We start from the raw sequence: 20,242 nt of genomic DNA, 5'->3' as shown, positions 1-20,242 counted from the left end.
GTTTACTTTCAGGTATGTTCAAACAAATATCCTCTATTATATTTTATATGACATATAAAATAAAAAATCGTAAGTAGTAACTCGTAATCGGTATAAAAAATATAAATTTACTCTAAGTAACACCTATGCCAATATTTTAGCCTTCATGAAGGAATTTAAATTTTAATTCATGAACTAAAATAAAGCTAGATAGACTTAAGTGTCATTTTTTACACATTATACACTTCAATATATCAAAGGATTTTGTATCCAATAAACGTTAAAATCTGTTCATTTAATATATTTTGTCTGTATTATATTTAATTAATTTTCAATTGGATTAATATTACGAAATTATTAAATTTGCATTATTATTGTTTCTAACATGTTAATTTTATTTAAGACTTATAGACTTATAGACTCATTTCGTATTATTGAGAACACATAGATATTAAATTTCATACTATGAACTAGAGGTGTGCACGTGAGTAATATTTTACTCACGCTCACGCACACTCACGACGGAAAAATCTTACTCACGCACACTCACGCACGATATTGTTTGGTAGGACTCACGCTCACGCACACTCACGAAAAGAAAATTTGTATTCACGCACACTCACGCACGAAAATGTCGTGACTCACGAAAAATACCATGACTCACGAAAAATATCGTGACTCACGAAAAATGTCGTGACTCACGAACAATTTTTTGAGTAATTTACCTTAGCGACGCGTCTGAAAACACGAGCATTATTAAAATCGAGAGCGTTATTACACTCTTAACATCCCAGGTGTCACTAAAATTGTAAATGAATTTAACTCTTAAGCGTTTTATGTTGGTGAGCAGGATTATTTTCGTGAGCGTAAATCTTTACTCACGCACACTCACGAAGATAATATTTTCGTGAATCACGCTCACGCACGACATTTTGGTTTGTTAATCACGCTCACGCACACTCACGCCGTTGCCATGAGCGTGACTCACGACTCACGCGTGAGTCACGAAAATTTTCGTGAGTCACGACAATTTCGTGTCACGTGCACACCTCTACTATGAACCAAGCACTTTTGGGGTTCTTTCATCTTTATGCCACATTAAATTAGCAAATGTTGTGCTTCTGATATTTTTAGATTTTAAATAGAAATTTCACTTTTACGAAAGTAAATTAAGTAAATAAACAACTAAAGCGTGATTAGTTGATTTGCTTGTCTGTTAAGTGGATTGCCATGTTACAATGGTTAAAGAATACTACATAAGGTGAAAACAAAGCACATGAAATCCGCTGCTGAATAAAATAAATTAAATTTCAGTAGATGAAATTGAATTAACTGAGAGAGGAAGAGAGGATTAATTAAATTTCAAATTCGTGTTTTAATATAAAATTATTTAAATTACAATAAAATAAAATGAATTTAAATAAATTTAAATTAAATCATCGTCATGTATTAATTAAATTAAATTAAATTAAATTAAATTAAATTAAATTAAATTAAATTAAATTAAATTAAATTAAATTAAATTAAATTAAATTAAATTAAATTAAATTAAATTAAATTAAATTAAATTAAATTAAATTAAATTAAATTAAATTAAATTAAATTAAATTAAATTAAATTAAATTAAATTAAATTAAATTAAATTAAATTAAATTAAATTAAATTAAATTAAATTAAATTAAATTAAATTAAATTAAATTAAATTAAATTAAATTAAATTAAATTAAATTAAATTAAATTAAATTAAATTAAATTAAATTAAATTAAATTAAATTAAATTAAATTAAATTAAATTAAATTAAATTAAATTAAATTAAATTAAATTAAATTAAATTAAATTAAATTAAATTAAATTAAATTAAATTAAATTAAATTAAATTAAATTAAATTAAATTAAATTAAATTAAATTAAATTAAATTAAATTAAATTAAATTAAATTAAATTAAATTAAATTAAATTAAATTAAATTAAATTAAATTAAATTAAATTAAATTAAATTAAATTAAATTAAATTAAATTAAATTAAATTAAATTAAATTAAATTAAATTAAATTAAATTAAATTAAATTAAATTAAATTAAATTAAATTAAATTAAATTAAATTAAATTAAATTAAATTAAATTAAATTAAATTAAATTAAATTAAATTAAATTAAATTAAATTAAATTAAATTAAATTAAATTAAATTAAATTAAATTAAATTAAATTAAATTAAATTAAATTAAATTAAATTAAATTAAATTAAATTAAATTAAATTAAATTAAATTAAATTAAATTAAATTAAATTAAATTAAATTAAATTAAATTAAATTAAATTAAATTAAATTAAATTAAATTAAATTAAATTAAATTAAATTAAATTAAATTAAATTAAATTAAATTAAATTAAATTAAATTAAATTAAATTAAATTAAATTGAATTGAATTGAATTGAATTGAATTGAATTGAATTGAATTGAATTGAATTGAATTGAATTGCATTGAATTGCATTGAATTGCATTGAATTGAATTGAATTGAATTGAATTGAATTGAATTGAATTGAATTAAATTAAATTAAATTAAATTAAATTAAATTAAATTAAATTGAATTCAATTCAATTCAATTCAATTCAATTCAATTGAATTGAAACGAATTGAAACGAATTGAATTGAATTGATTTAAATTAAATTAACTTAAATTAAATCAAATCGCATCAAACCTATGAAGAAAAATAAAATTATTCCGATAGAATTTTATACTAAAATATCTCAAATAAATTAAAAATTTATTTATATAAATCAAAAAAAAAATATTTTTCATTTACGACTTTAAGGGAGAGATGCAAATTTCTTGGATTCCTCTCCTAAATTTAATGAACAAGTTTTTTGTGAAGCAAAGATTATAAACTAGATTTTAATAAAAATGTATTATGTTAAAGATTTGTATCCTTAATTTTATGTAAATTTCGTGTCCTAGAATGTAGTTTTCATAATGTAGTTTCTAGAATGTACACAGAAAAAAATATCACCAAAATATTTCCAATTAAAAAGTTAATTGAAGTTGAAAATGTTTTCAATTAATAAATTAATTGATACAATTAACTTTTTAATCATGATAGAAACATTAAGTTAATTAAGCCAGTGATTGAAAATTTTAAAATTTTTAATTAAAAAATTAATTGATACAATTAACTTTTTAATCAAATTCGGAAGACTTATTCAGTTAAAAAAAGTGCTGATTTTTTTTAATTTTTAATTAAAAATGTATTTCAAACAATGATTTGTTAATCCAAATAAAAACTCTAAGTCAATTCAGAAAGTAATTAAAAATAGTTACCTTTTTTAATTAATAAATTAATTGAGTTTTGCAATCAACATCAATTAAATTTTTAATTGAATCAATTAAAAAATTAATTGAAATTTGCTGAAAAAATCGATTAATTCTTTAATCAAGAATTTTTTCTATGCCTAATTAAAACTGTGATTGATACTATCATTTTCGTGATTGAAGACATTTCAATTAAAAAATTAATTGGATCAATTAATTTGGTGATTGAATCAGAAAAATTTTTTTTTGTGTGTAGTTTTCATAATCTTTTATATTAGCTTAATATTATTTTTAGTGTATGCTATATTAATTCATCATTAATATTTTTGTCATATTCATTAACTCTCTATTAATTATTAAATTTATTATGAAAAATCGTGTCATTTCCTAATAACCCACTTAAAGATCTACTTTCATTTTTAAGATTTCTTTTTTTTGAGGCGTAATTATTTTATTTCTTCTTATGGCATTATTATAATTAATTTCCATTTAGGTTGTCATAAAAATCACTGTCTGTGAAGAAAACAAAACGGTCTTCGACCTCTTTCCACACTAACACTAAATTTAAACAAAAATAAATTTTGTATAGCATCACTAAGATTTGTTTTTTGAATATTTTTTAGAATTCTCACAGCATCACCCACCATAGACATATCAACAAAAACAAAATGTGCAAATGAAAGATGAAAATAAAACTAAAAAATTAGTTTTCTACCCCCACAAGTGCCCGGCTAGCTCAGTCGGTAGAGCATGAGACTCTTAATCTCAGGGTCGTGGGTTCGAGCCCCACGTTGGGCGAAATATTTTTTTTTGTATATACGGTTTTATTCAACCATAATTTTTCTTACAAATAAATAACATAGAAACCATTAAAAGGTCTACTTAATTAGTTGTGTTACAGCTAATGTTTTTTTCGTTTTCCTACAAATGATGAAGATGATGTTCAGAGCATCTTTTCAGCGTTTGTAACTCACATCAGTCATGAGAACTTGTTGACTTCTTGTTTGACGTTGACATCTTAGACACTTTATCAAGATCATCATATTGTCATGATAGTCATCATTCACAAACATTGCCCGGAATGAGTGAGTGAGTGAGTTATGCTCTACTTAAAGAAGAAAATCTTAAATATCTGAAGAGCAACCATAAAAGGAACAACACAAAGTATTACACATATTTTCCAATGTAGATAAAAAGGGGTATAGATTGTCAGAAGGGGGAAGGGGGGACAATATCATTTTATAGAAAACAATTCTTCACCTTGACTTTAATTTCACCTTTTACAAGTCAATGACTGATGTTGATGATAACTTTGTAGTGGACTGACTTTTTAAGCCATCACCATAAAGAAAAAAATATCAAACTATGGCGTCCATTGTCTGCATTACGTTTTTAGCTAAATCGAAAAAAAATGGGTGGAGTTTCCTTGAGAAGAAAAATAAATGTTGTGTCGTAGTAGTCGATGTGTTTTTTTCATTGGCTTAATTTTAAAATGATTTTTCTATTCTTTTGTAGCAGTCATTCATTTTGTTATGAATAAAAAAAAGTTAGTGATACAAAGTCTATTCGCAATATACAAGGTTAAGATTAATTGCAAAATATCAGAAATATTGATGGAGATTTGATGGAACAGTAGGGTGCCCGGTTTCGAGCTTTTTGCGTATCATTCTGAATAAGATTTGGTGAACTGGAAAGTCATTTGTCTGTCAGCTTTAGAGCTAGCTTTGGATATTCAACCATTTGTATTAACCCCACTTGGGAGGTGCAGTATTCGAAGAGGAAGGTTTAACAAATTTGGGAAAACTATATAAAATTATTTTTCTCCGAAATTTTCTTAAGACATAAATCTTTGACAAAATTTTCTAAAGAAATAAAATTTCCACAAAATTTTCTATAGAAATAAAATTTTGAGAAAATTTTCTATAGCAATAAAATTTCCATAAAATTTTCGATAGAAATAAAATTTTGCGAAAATTTTCTATAGAAATAAAATTTTGAGAAAATTTTATATTATTATAAAAATTATTAAAATTTTCTATAGAAATACAATTTTGACAAAATTTTCTATAGAAATAAAATTTTGACAAAATATTCTATAGAAATAAAATTTTGACAAAATTTTCTATAGAAATAAAATTTTGACAAAATTTTCTATAGAAATAAAATTTTGACAAAATTTTCTATAGAAATAAAATTTTGACAAAATTTTCTATAGCAATAAACTTTTGACAAAATTTTCTACAGAAATATAATTTCGACAAAATTTTCTATAGAAATAAAATTTTGACAAATTTTTCTATAGAAATAAAATTTTGACAAAATTTTCTATAGAAATAAAATTTTGACAAAATTTTCTACAAAATCAAAATTTTGACAAAAATTTCTATAGAAATAAAATTTTGCCATTTTTTTTTGTAGAAATAAAAACTTTGACATAATTTCCTATAGAAATAAAATTTTGACAAAATTTTCTATAGAAATAAAATTTTGACAAAATTTTCAATAGAAATAAAATTTTGACAAAATTTTCTATAGAAATAAAATTTTGACAAAATTTTCTGTAGATATAAACTTTTGACAAAATTTTCTATAGAAGTAAAATTTTGACAAATTTTTCTATAGAAATAAAATTTTGACAAAATTTTCTATAGAAATAAAATTTTGACAAAATTTTCTATAAAAATAAACTTTTGACAAAATTTTCTATAGAAATAAAATTTTGACAAAATTTTCTATAAATATAAACTTTTGACAAAATTTTCTATACAAATACAATTTTGACAAAATTATCTATAGAAATAAAATTTTGACAAAATTTTCAATAGAAATAAAATTTTGACAAAATTTTCTATAAAAACAAAATTTTGAGAAAAATTTCTATAGAAAGAAAAATGTTGACATAATTTTTTATAGAAATAAAATTTTGACAAAATTTTCAATAGAAATAAAATTTTGACAACATTTGCTATAGAAATAAAATTTTGACAAAATTTTCTTTAGAAATAAAACGTTGACAAAATTTCCTATAGAAATAAAATTTTGCCAAAATTTTCTATAGAAATAAAATTTTGAAAAAAATTTCTATAGAAATAAAAATTTGACAAAATTTTCTATAGAAATAAAACTTTGAAAAAATTTTCTACAAAAACAAAATTTTGACAAAAATTTCTATAGAAATAAAATTTTGACAATTTATTTTTGTAGAAATAAAAACTTTGACATAATTTCCTATAGAAATAAAATTTTGACAAAATTTTCTATAGAAATAAAATTTTGACAAAATTTTCTATAAATATAAACTTTTGACAAAATTTTCTATACAAATACAATTTTGACAAAATTATCTATAGAAATAAAATTTTGACAAAATTTTCAATAGAAATAAAATTTTGATAAAATTTTCTATAGAAACAAAATTTTGAGAAAAATTTCTATAGAAAGAAAAATGTTGACAAAATTTTTTATAGAAATAAAATTTTGACAAAATTTTCTAAAGAAAGAAATTTTGACAACATTTGCTATAGAAATAAAATTTTGACAAAATTTTCTATAGAAACAAAACTTTGACAAAATTTTCTACACAAACAAAATTTTGACAAAAATTTCTATAGAAATAAAATTTTGACAATTTTTTTTTGTAGAAATAAAAACTTTGACATAATTTCCTATAGAAATAAAATTTTGAAAAATTTTTCTATAGAAATAAAATTTTGACAAAATTTTCTATAGAAATAAAATTTTGACAAAATTTTCTATAAAAATAAACTTTTGACAAAATTTTCTATAGAAATAAAATTTTGACAAAATTTTCTATAGAAATAAAATGTTGACAAAATTTTCTATAAATATACACTTTTGACAAAATTTTCTATACAAATACAATTTTGACAAAATTATCTATAGAAATAAAATTTTGACAAAATTTTCAATAGAAATAAAATTTTGACAAAATTTTCTATAGAAACAAAATTTTGAGAAAAATTTCTATAGAAAGAAAAATGTTGACAAAATTTTTTATAGAAATAAAATTTTGACAAAATTTTCAATAGAAATAAAATTTTGACAACATTTGCTATAGAAATAAAATTTTGACAAAATTTTCTTTAGAAATAAAACGTTGACAAAATTTCCTATAGAAATAAAATTTTGCCAAAATTTTCTATAGAAATAAAATTTTGAAAAAAAATTTCTATAGAAATAAAAATTTGACAAAATTTTCTATACAAATAAAATTTTGACATAATTATCTATAGAAAAAAATTTTGACAAAATTTTCAATAGAAATAAAATTTTGACAAAATTTTCTATAGAAACAAAATTTTGAGAAAAATTTCTATAGAAAGAAAAATGTTGACAAAATTTTTTATAGAAATAAATTTTTGACAAAATTTTCTATAGATATAAACTTTTGACAAAATTTTCTATAGAAATAAAATTTTGACAAATTTTTCTATAGAAATAAAATTTTGACAAAATTTTCTATAGAAATAAAATTTTGACAAAATTTTCTATAAAAATAAACTTTTGACAAAATTTTCTATAGAAATAAAATTTTGACAAAATTTTATATAGAAATAAAATTTTGAAAAAAAATTTCTATAGAAATAAAATTTTGACAAAATTTTCTATACAAATAAAATTTTGACAAAATTATCTATAGAAATAAAATTTTGACAAATTTTTCAAAAGAAAGAAAATTTTGACAAAATTTTAAAGAAAGAAAATTTTGACAACATTTGCTATATAAATAAAATTTGACAAAATTTTCTATAGATATAAAATTTAGACAACATTTTCTATAGAAATAAAATTTTTACAAAATTTTCTATAGAAATAAAATTTGACAAAATTTTCTATAGAAATAAAATTTGACAAAATTTTCTATAGAAATAAAATTTTGACAAAATTTTCTATAGAAAATTTTCTATTGAAAAAGTTTTCTGTAGAAATAAAATTTTGAGAAATTTTTCTATAGAAATAAAATTTTGAGAAAATTTTCTGTATCTATAGCTTTTTTTTTGCAAAATATATTTTTTTTTGTATTTGGTGGGTTTTTGGTAGAATTTTCTCCAAATTTTTGTAGAAATTTTTGGCTCGAGTGGCAACCGTGATACCAGCCCAAGTGGATTATATGCTAAAACTGCTAAATTGATATATAATCCCATGTTTACTTATCTTCCTATAATTTCTGATGACTTGTAAAAATCACCTGATATTTTCCAATACATATCGAAATTACCGACGACTACACTTGCCCTCTCCATATACCAACAAAGAATTCACAAATGATCATCAATCAATAATTTTCATTCTATCATAAGAATATGCCAATTTCATGGATACACGAAGTAAATAATAACAACTGCGAAAAAGTAAAACGCAAAAAAAAATCCAGAAAGCTAAAATCAATGCAAATATGTTCAAGGTTTTACGGGCACCACCAACCCTATATGCAAAACAAAGAAGAAATTCTGTGACTACAAAAGAAGTCGATGCAAAAAAATTGTCACGCATTAATTCAAAATAATCGAAAGAAAAACAAATCGAACCAAAGCAATGCAAAACTTTAATATAAATCCATCAATACGAGAACGTATCACTGCAAAATGGGCCTGTGAACGACGCAAAATCTTTAAGATCCAAAAAAGGAACAAAAACTCATGATTCTATTGTCTGAATAACGACGTCTGTCGTCGTCGTCGGACGAGACCATATTGAATGCATTTTGATTTCTTGGCTTGCTGCATTGATTATTGCAGCCGCCTTTGTCAGTTAGTGCACTGCATTTACTTAGGCTTTCAATCATTCTTCAATACATTCAAGGTCATTTTAATATTCCATTTGGGGAGAGAATGTAAATGGGTTCCATGTCCATTGCGATGATGATGGTAAAAACGATCATCATCATGTTGATGACGAAGAAGGGAGGAGGAATATAACGACTTTGAGAATAACCACACCACTGCCAATTGCCACCGTATACTGGCCCATACTGCACTATCGATTGATATTCGTATTCGCCTTAGCAGCTCAAAAAAAATATATATGGCATTTTTTTTTCTCCACTATACCAAATAACTACCACACAAATAATACCCATCACCAGATTCAACATGGCATGACGATCATCAGCGCCATTGTCATGGATCTCACTGTGGGTTTGAAATTCTTATGGGGGCAATTGTGAATGATTTTCCTTAAGTTGTAATGAGAATGAATTTTACTACAGGGAAAAATATGAAAGGTAGCGACAGCTGTTTAAACCAGTGTTGCCCCCCCCCTTTATTAATCAAGGAAGCAAACAATTTTATATATTTTTAATCATTGGGAAATTGTGAATTGAGCTCTATGTGTCCGTCCGTCCATTGAATTGACGCTAATTTATAAACAAATATAGAGATATTTTTTAAGAAATTCCTATCGCTGTGAGTGCACACGATCAAATTTTTGGGATCCAGGTAACCATTGTTTTGAGGTTATTATCCACGTACTGTCTATGTTTCTATTAAATTAAGTGTTGACCTCCATTTTACTTTAGAAAAATTTCCAATTACAACAAAAATTTCTACCATCAAAAAGCGAATGACTTTAACTCCACCAAGGGTCATTTGCAAAACCATAATGTAAATATCTATTTTGCATTGATTTGTGGTAATAACCTAGCCAACCCATTGTGCAAAGATCGTCACCGTCATGGCTTCCTTGAGGTTTTTATTACTTTGTGGTGACTATGTTTTCTTCTTTTGCGGAGTTTTCTTTTTCAACAAATTTTTCTGCATACATGCACTCTGACTGTGTGGTGTCATTACCATCTTTGGTGGGGTTTTTCATGGCTTTGGTACCTCTCGGTCTTCTCTTTCTCAAAGAAGAGGGATAGAGTTGTACTGGGAATGTAGTAAAACATTTTTCTTCGATTCGTTTTAGGTTTTACACTTAAAATTGCCATTGCCAACAACAATGTTTGCATTTTACTATTTATTATGGCATGTAATCATCATTAGTGTGGTTTTGGGGGGGGGGGGGGGGGTGAGGTAAGAAATAATCGTAAGAAAGAAGGAAAATAAGCTAGGCTAGGTTAAGATAGTCTCCCTGATACAAACTGACTGACAGACAGACATACGGGTGAGCACAGTGGCATTTTCAAACTTGAATTTCAAGAATCTTAGTTTCTGGATGGCAAAATGCTATTATATGACAGGGAGATAAGTAATAATTTCTAAGGCTAGTTTAGTCCAAGATTAAGTTAAAGATTTCGGGCTCTTGAACTGCCTAAAACGATTTTTCTGCCATGGAAAGAGGTAGAACTTTCCATTGATGTTTCAGTTGGTGCGATAAATCGTTGACATGATGACAATTTTATATATAAAGATTGATATTGAGTTATGCGATATAACCCCTTTTCGGGGGATTTTAAACATCACTATTGTGAATCATACATATAGATGAAGAATAGGAGCAAACTATACCTTATGGGTGAATGCTCTTACCTCTGGTCTTTTATGGCCACGGGGCCATATAAATGTCCCACCAAAGTCTCCATACTAGGAATTTCAATAGTGGATTATATCCGCCGAGTGTTTTAAAGCTTCTCAATGTTATTTCATGCATAGTATGACACCCTGTGGACTCATTTATAAAATAAGGCTCCATCTCATAGAGAACATAGAAATATGCATCACTCACTATTATGAAAGATGTTCATCAACATAACCGGCAAGATTAATGAGAAAAATGAAAGAATAAAACAAAATTTTTGCTGAAATCAGCTGTTAACCTCCAATTGTGAATTATGAAAATGTCAGATTGTATTCAATGCGATATGGATCCAGTTTATTGATATAAGAGTATCAAACATTGATACAGTCCGGGGATAATCCACTGCTAAAAAGCTTTTAGTTGCTCGATCGAAACTGCTATTGAACCTATTATCCTTTGTATGCAAGGCGGGCATTTGAAGCATTGTTCCACCATGGCTCCTCAAATGTCGTCTTCATTTTGTAGGTTAATTTTAACGTTTGCTATATTATATTAATATTTTTGTTTATTTTTCAGAGTGCTCAAGTTTAAGAAATTTCACTTTATTCCATTAATTCACAATAGGCTAGAATTGTGATTGAAAAATATTTTAAAGTGACAATATTTTTTTTTTGCGAAAGCCCAAAGATGAGATATACCAGAGCCCTGTTTTTAGTTTTGCAGTAGATCATTAATTTTAGCGAATTATATTCACAATAGCATACATACAGGTTCATGTTTTCTCTTCTATTTGGGATTTCTTGAAAATATTTTTACTTAATCAATATCAATTTTATGTTATGTTATGTTTTTCAGCGTATCCATGTTATGTTATGTTTTTCAGCGTATACAGTTTCACTTTATTCCATTAACTCACAATAAGCTAGAACTGTGAATGAAAAAATATATCACTTTGAAAATCAAATTTTTTGCGAAAAGGCCTACAGATGAAATATTCCATGTCTTGTTTTCATTTTGCAGAAGATGCTTACATTTGTTGAACAATGGTCACAATAAGATTTTATTCACAATAGCAGGTTATAAAAATCCATGCTTTTTCTTCTATTTCGGATTCCTTGGACATTTTTTGTACTTCATAAATTTCAAATTTATGTTATGTTTTTCAGCGTGTCCAAGCATAGACCAAGAAAATATAAAGCCATCGTGTGATAATTCACAATGATTTTGTTTATTTGCAGTACCCAGTTATTCCACTCAATTGCGCAGTCAAATGACTCAATTTCTTTTTGGAAAACGAGAATTACCGTACAAATCAGTCAATTTGCATTACAAAAAAGATGTGGATGTATAGAATTTTACTAATTTTTTGGCGACAAGGCCCACAGTGGATATATACCAGAGTCCTGTTTTAATTTTCAGCAAATGCTTACTTTTGTTAAACTATATTCACAATAAGATTTTATTCACAATTATAGATAATAAAAATTTAAATTTTCTTTTCTATTTTGAATTTCGTGGCCATTTTTGTACTCAATCAAAATTAATTTTATGTTATGTTATGTTTTTCATAGTGTCCACGTTTAAGAGGTTTCGATGGATTCCATTAATTCACAATAAACAGCAATTGTGAATAAAAACTATATCAATTTGGCAAAATTCGTATAGGCCCACTAGTGAGATATACCAGAGATCTGGTTTCATTTGAGTAATTTTGTCAAACTATATTTACAAAAAGATTTTATTCACAATAGTAGGTTATAAAAATTAAAATTTTACCTAATATTGTGTCATTGAGCTTAACATGGAATCGGGTGATAAGAGAGAAGTTCACCACTGTGGTATCGCAATGGACTGAATAGTCTAAGTGAGCCTGATACATCGGGCTGCCACCTAACCTAACCTACTATTGTGAATTTACTTAAACTATTGTGTGACATTTTTTTGTATTTAATGGTGTTTAATTTTGTTTTAGTTCTTAATGTATAATCTTGTGAGATATACCACAGCTGTGTTTTCATTTTTGAGTAGATACTCAATTTTGTCAAACTATATTCACAATAAGATTTTATTCACAATAACAGGTTATAAAAATTAAACTTTTCTTTATTGTGAATTGTTTAAACTACTGGGTTGCAAATTTTGTAATGAAGATCAATTTTGTTTTAGTTCTTAATGTATAGTTGCCAGCTGCTTTCTCATTTCCAATTATCTGTTTGTTTTTGTTTTTTTTTTTTTATATTTCGTTCTACTGTGACACGAACATGGCCCACAACAACCAAAAGGCATTTTATGTATGCGCATTACATGCACATATTTGCCTTGACTTTTGCTGAATGCATTCGCTTTTATGCCAAACCCCAAAACGTTAAAACCATATGCGTCATTTCCTACGGGAATCGGGGAATCATCATAAAGGAAATCATGCACAATTTGTTACGGCAAGCTTTTGTTCAAATGCTATAGTACAAATGATAGCCTGTCGTCGTCGTCGTGGTTTTAGCCACTCATGCTCCTCATCTTCTGGAAGTATTTGTGCAACGAACTATTGTCGTGCCATAAATGCAGTGTTTTTACACCCCAAAAGAAGCCTATAATCATTTGTTGCACCTCCATTTTTAGAAAAACTAAGCGGGCGGCCTAAACTTGATGGCTTATTGAAATTCTAATCCTTAAGTTTTTTCTATCGTTTTTTTTTTTTTGTATATTTCCAATTTTTATGGCTATTGTTTTTGACGCTTCTAAGGAGTTTTCTTTAACAACAACAAAATGAAATTCTAAGGTATTCCTTTGTTCATAAAGTAATACGCCTTTTTTGAAAAGAGCATACATTAATTTCAATCAGACATAGGCGCCATCTCTACGACGCTGTCCAATTAAATTTATCATTTTATGAGCGGAATTTATTTCTTTGTTTAGGAATTTCGCCAAATTAAAAAAAAAAGAATTTGCTTGTATGTCTTGTATGATTGGTGTTTTTTTTTTCGGGGAATATTGTATGATTATTATTAAACAAAATAGAAAAATACAAATTATAGTTATTTGAAATAATAATAAAAATCAATTAATATTTGAAATAAACAACACAAGAAAGTGACGTTGTGGTAAATTGAAACTATGGCAGAGGTTGTCATATGACAATTTTAATGAAGTGATGGTGCGGAATTCAAGATCTTGGTTTAAATTCCTTCCACTCATTGATTGTTTTTGTTTATATCTCCCTGGCATGATCTTTACCTCTCTCTCCCTCAGTTTTCATCTTTGTGATAGGGTATAGTTTGCCAATTCTATATGTCATAGAGCTTTTGTTATTCATTCATTTGCTGTCAAATTAATATCTGTTTTATTAATTGCAACGAAGCAAAATATTATTAATTGATCTTTGTTTTTGAGAAAAGAATGAAATTGGAATCACTTGAATTAATGGAAGTTTATGTCTGTTTACTGATAGAAAATTTGGTCAAAATTTTATTTCTATAGAAAATTTTGTGAAAATTTTATTGCTATAGAAAACTTTGTCAAAATTTTATTTATTTCTATAAAAAATTTTGTCTATATAAAATTTTGTCAAAATTTTATTTCCATAGGAAATTTTGTCAAAATTTTATTTCTATAGACAATTTTCTCAAAATTTTATTTCTGTAGAAAATTTTGTCAAAATTTTCTTTCTATAGACAATTTTGTCAAAAGTTTATATCTATAGAAAATTTTGTCAAAATTTTCTTTCTATAGACAATTTTCTCAAATGTATATATATATAGAAAATTTTGTCAAAATTTTATTTCTATAGAAAATTTTGTCAAAAGTTTATTCCAATATAGACAATTTTGTAAAAATTTAATTTCTGTAGACAATTGTGTAAAAAGTTTATTTCTAACGACAATTTTGTCAAAATTTTGTTTCTATAGAAAAATTTGTCAAAATGTCATTTCTATAAAAATTTTTTTCAAAATGTTTGTTTCTGTAGAAAATTTTATCAAAATTTTATTTCTATTTTATTTATTTCTATAAAAAATTTTGTGTATATTAAATTTTGTCAAAATTTTATTTTTATAGAAAATTTTGTCAAAATTTTTTTCTATAGAAAATTTTGTCTAAATTTTTTTTCTATAGAAAATTTTGTCAAAATTTTATTTCTATAGACAATTTTCTCAAAATTTTATTACTATAGAAAATTTTGTCAAAAGTTTATTTTTTTCTATTTTATTTATTTTGTTTATTTCTATAAAAAAAATTGTCTATATAAAATTTTGTTAAAATTTTATTTCTATAGAAAATTTTGTCAAAATTTTTTTCTATAGAAAATTGTTTTCAAATTTTTTTTGTATAGAAAATTTTTTGTATAGAAAATTTTATTTCTACACCAAATTTTGTCAAAATTTTATTTCTATAGACAATTTTCACAAATTTTGTCAAAGTTTTATTTCTATAGAAAATTATTTCTATAGAAAATTTTGTCACAATTTTATTTCTATAGAAATTTTTGTAAAAATTTTATTTCTATTTCATTTGTTTTATTTATTTCTATAAAAAATTTTGTCTATATGAAATTTTTCCAAAATTTTATTTCTATAGAAAATTTTGTCAACATTTTTTTTTCTCTCGTAAATGTTGTCAAAATTTAGCAATTTTTTTTTAAAAATTGTGTATATTTTTTCAAAATTCTCTTTCTGTAGAAAATTTTTCAAAATTTTATTTCAATCAAAAATTTTGTCAAAATTTTATCATTTTTATTTCTATTTTTTTCTATAGAATATTTGCACAATTTTATTTCCATAGGAAAATTTTGGAAAATTTTATTTCTATAAAACTTTCTATAGAAATAAAATTTTCCAAAATTTTCCTATGGAAATAAAATATTAGTCCAAATATTATTTCTACAGAAACTTTTGTCAAAACTTCACTCTATAGAAAATTTTATCAAAATTTTATTTCTATAGAAAATTTTGTCCAAATATTATTTCTTTAGAAACTTTTGTCAAAACTTTACTCCAAAAAAAATTTTTCAATATATTATTTCTATACAAAATTTTTGCAAATTTTTATTTCTATGGAAAATTTTGTCCAAATTTTATTTCTATAGAAGGGGGCCACCGTGGTGCAATGGTTAGCATGTCCGCCTTGCATACAGAAGGTCGTGGGTTCGATTCCTGCTTCGACCGAACACCAAAAAGTTTTTCAGCGGTGGATTATCCCACCTCAGTAATGCTGGTGACATTTCTGAGAGTTTCAAAGCTTCTCTAAGTGGTTTCACCGCAATGTGGAACGCCGTTCGGACTCGGCTATAAAAAGGTGGTCCCTTGTCAGTGAGCTTAACATGGAATCGGGCAGCACTCTGTGATAAGAGAAAAGTTCACCAAAGTGGTATCACAATGGACTGAATAATCTAAGTGAGCCTGATACATCGGGCTGCCACCTAACCTAACCTAACCTTATTTCTATAGAAACTTTTGTCAAAACTTTACTCTATAGAAAATTTTGTCAACATTTTATTTCTATACAAATCTTTGTAAAAATTTTAGTTCTCCCGAAAATTTTGCGAAATTTCAAATTTGTTTGAAAACCCACATTAGCAACTCATTTAATTATAGATTAATCCCAAAGAATTATTGTAAACAACGCAATGAAAACTTTTGCGTTTCTTGTTTCCTTATCTTTTGCAAATTTATTGATATTTTTCAACGAAAATTGGCATTAAAACATTTCATCAAAAATAATTGCAAATACATAACACTTTACGATTTTCGATAAGAACTCATCTAAAAAAAAACATTAGACTTTAATTTCAGCAACTTCGTCATCAATTAATATTTGGTCATTTTATATGGCCCATAATAAATAAATATGTGTCACATTGGGTAACGTTCACGGCAATAGAGAGTGATTGGTGCCACCATCAAGTGTGGCTGGCTGGCTGTCATTCATTACATCCATATGGATGTTTTCTTAAAACATTCCAAACATTCTTTAATGTTTTTTTTTTTCTTTTTAAAAATTCTTTAGTTTTTTTTTCGTTTCTTAAGGCGACTTTACATTAAATGATGCTGTCAATGGCGTCATTCATTTTCATTTCCCTTTAACCGTGAAAGTAAATTTAAAATAAAAATACAATGGACAAATAATAGAAAAATATATAGGCTAATAAAAAACAAACAAACAAAAAATCACTGTCAACTAGCCGGGAGAGCAAAGCCAAAATAAGCACGTTTTGTTTTTGCCCATAAAGTCAACTAATCACGGTTGCCGCAGTTTGTAGAATTCTACCAAAAATGGTCGAATTGGTTTGGTAGATTGGTTTCAATGTTTTGGTAGAATTTTTAAAATATTCCTCTCCACTTAAGAGGTGTTTTTCTATAGAAATAAAATTTCGACTAAAATTTTCTATAGAAATAAAATTTTTCTATAGAAATAAAATTTCGACTAAAATTTTCTATATAAGTAAAATTTTGACAAAATTTTGTATAGAAACAAAATTTTGACACAATTTTCTATAGAAATAAAATTTTGACAAAATTTTCTAGAGAATTAAAAATTTGAAAAAATTGTTTAGAAAAATACAATTTTGAAAATATTTTCTAAAGAAATAAAATTTTGACAACATTTGCTATAGAAATAAAATGTTGACAAAATTTTCTATAGAAATAAAATTTCGACAAAGAAATAAAATTTTGACAAAATTTTCTATAGAAATAAAATTTTGACAAAAATTTCTATAGAAATAAAATTTTGAGAAAATTTTCTATAGAAATAAAATTTTGACAAAATTTCCTATAGAAATAAAATTTTGACAAAATTTTCTATAGAAATAAAATGTTGACACAATTTTTTATATAGAAATAAAAATTTTGACAACATATTCTATCGAAATCAAATTGTGACAAAATTTTCTATAAAAATAAAATTTTGACAAAATTTTCTATAGAAATAACATTTGGACAAAATTTTCTATAAAAATAAAATTTGGACAAAAAATTTCTATTGAAATAAAATTTTGAGCAAATTTTCTATAGAAATAAAATTTTTCAAAAATTTTCGATAGAAATAAAATTTTTCAAAAATTTTCTATAGAAATAAAATTGTCTAGAAAAATAAAATTTTGAAAATATTTTCTATAGAAATAAAATTTTGACATTTTCTATAGAAATAAAATGTTGACAAAATGTTCTATAGAATAAAATTTCAACAAAAATTTTCTATAGAAATAAAATTTGAAAAAAAAATTCCATAGAAATTTTCTATAGAAAATGTTGACAAATTTTCTAAAGAAATAGAATTTTGACATTTTTATAGAAGCTAAATTTTGACACAATTTTGACAAACTTTTCTATAGAATTACAATTTTCCATAGAAATTTTCCAAAAAAAAATTGACAAAATTTTCTAACGAAATAGAATGTTGACAAAATTTTCTAAAGAAATAGAATTTTGCCAAATTTTTCTAAATAATAGAATTGTGACAAAATTTTCTAAAGAAATAGAATTTTTACAAACTTTTTTAAAAATAAAATTTTAACCAAATTTTCTAGAGAAATAAAATTTTAACAAAATTTTCTATAGAAATAAAATGTTGACAAAATTTTCCAGAGAAATAAAATGTTTAGAAAATTTTCTACAGAAATAAAATTTTGAGAAAATTTTCTAGAGAAATAAAATTTTGAGAAAATTTTCGATAGAAATAAAATTTTGAGAAAATTTTCTATAACAATAAAATTTTTCAAAAATTTTCGATGGAAATAAAAATTTTCAAAAATTTTCAATAGAAATAAAATTTTCTGTAGAAATAAGAATTTTCTAGAGAAATAAAATTTTGACAAGATTTTCTAGAGAAATAAAATTTTGACAAAATTTTCTAGAGAAATAAAATTTGACAAAATTTTCTGTAGAAATAAAAATTTAACAAAGTTTTCTATAGAATTAAAATTTGGCAAAATTGTCCATAGAAATAAAATTTTCCAAAAGATTTCTATAGAAATAAAATTTTGGAAAAAAAGTCTATACAAATAAAATGTTGACAAAATTTTCTATAGAAATAAAATTTTGACAAAATTTTCTATAGAAATCAAATTTTGACAAAATTTTCTATAGAAATAAAATTTTGACAAAATTTTATATAGAAATCAAATTTTGACAAAATTTTTTATAGAAATCAAATTTTGACAAAATTTTCTATAGAAATCAAATTTTGACAAAATTTTCTATAGAAATCAAATTTTGCAAAATTTTCTATAGAAATAAAATTTTGAGAAAATTTTCTATAGAAATAAAATTTTGCAAAAAATAAATGTTGACAGAATTTTGTATAATTTCCTTAAAAAATTATTTACAAATTTTTCGAATTATTTCATACTATCAAAATTCCTTTGGAGTAAACTCTCCAGTCTTTTCCAGTCTTACATATTATTTTATTTGCGTTTGTGAAAATCTACTTCCATATTTTCTAGCTAATTTGTCTTAACAATTATAACAATTGGGTGTGAACATGTCTAATATTTGAAATGAAATGAAAAACAAAAACTTTTCAATTTCCACGCAAAAATTCAAAAATTTTCATTTGTATTTTTTTTTTTTATTATTTATATTCTTTTTATTTTCTCTCTCTCCCAGTTGGCATTGTGGCGGCATCCGCCAGTGATCATAGCAAAAAAATATTTCAACAGTTGTTCGCAATTTTCGTGTTTGGTTGGCGTTGATCGCGTGCATATTATCACAATCGATGATCATTTCGCGCGCACGGCATGTTATTTTATTACTATTGTTGTTGTTTGTTTTTTTTTGTCTACTAATAGTAATATGAATATAGTATAAAATTGAAATAATTACTATCATAATACACTTTTTTCCCGGGGATTTAGAAAAATCGATTATGACAAAAAACACTTTAAAATCGAGAAAATAAAAAAAAACTCAAGTAAAAAATAAGCGTAAAAATACATATAAGGAAAATAATAGTAGTAAATTAAAAAAGACTAGCTCGCATACAAACCCGTCTGGCAATTTTGAAAAAAAAAAAAAACAATATTTTGAAAACAATATAATAAACCATAAACCAACACGTCATAGTAACCAGGGCAAATATATTTTTTTCGCCAGACATATGTGAAGGCGTATTGAGAAAATAAAAAACTGATATTAATGAAATATTCCTACATTTAATAATCCATGGTTTAAGTGAAGTGGAAATATTCATTTAATTTTAGTGTTTATTAATAATACCATACATATCGAGATTTTTTTTTGTGTCGCCCTGTCTAAGTGCTTAAATGATAAATGAAGAATAATGTCTAAACTTTTTGAATGTCTAACATCTATAAGGTAAATTTTATGTTTAAAAAAAAAAACAACATTTGCTAATTTTTATAGTTTATTTATTTTTATTTTTTAATCTTGTGTTACTTTATTTAGCCGGAAGACAGATTTAGCCTTAGCAAATGTCAAATCTTGCTTGGCCCCTCTAATTAGTTTTTATCTTGTTATTTTTC

At 24.4% G+C, this 20,242-nt stretch overlaps 1 protein-coding gene and 1 non-coding gene across 4 annotated transcripts in view; both read left to right on the top strand.

Moving 5' to 3' along the window:
- Shrm (shroom) overlaps positions 1–20,242 on the top strand; it is a 338,013-nt gene that overhangs the window by 250,025 nt on the left and 67,746 nt on the right. Inside the window, exon 1 of one of the 3 annotated variants that reach the window (XM_075312931.1) lies at positions 19,858–20,075. The exons of the other annotated variants lie outside the window; for them this stretch is intronic. Within the exon in view, the coding sequence (XP_075169046.1) occupies positions 20,041–20,075 (35 nt within the window). The 5' untranslated portion in view covers positions 19,858–20,040. Of the gene's footprint in view, positions 1–19,857; positions 20,076–20,242 lie in introns of those variants that run through there. 3 annotated transcript variants of the gene reach the window in all.
- Positions 4,017–4,089, top strand: TRNAK-CUU (transfer RNA lysine (anticodon CUU)). The gene has a single exon. It is a non-coding gene; the product is annotated as a tRNA-Lys (tRNA).

Source organism: Haematobia irritans, chromosome 5 (assembly GCF_050003625.1).
Source record: "Haematobia irritans isolate KBUSLIRL chromosome 5, ASM5000362v1, whole genome shotgun sequence".
Classification (NCBI taxonomy): Eukaryota; Metazoa; Arthropoda; class Insecta; order Diptera; family Muscidae; genus Haematobia; species Haematobia irritans.
This window is presented reverse-complemented; position numbering and strand designations above follow the sequence as displayed.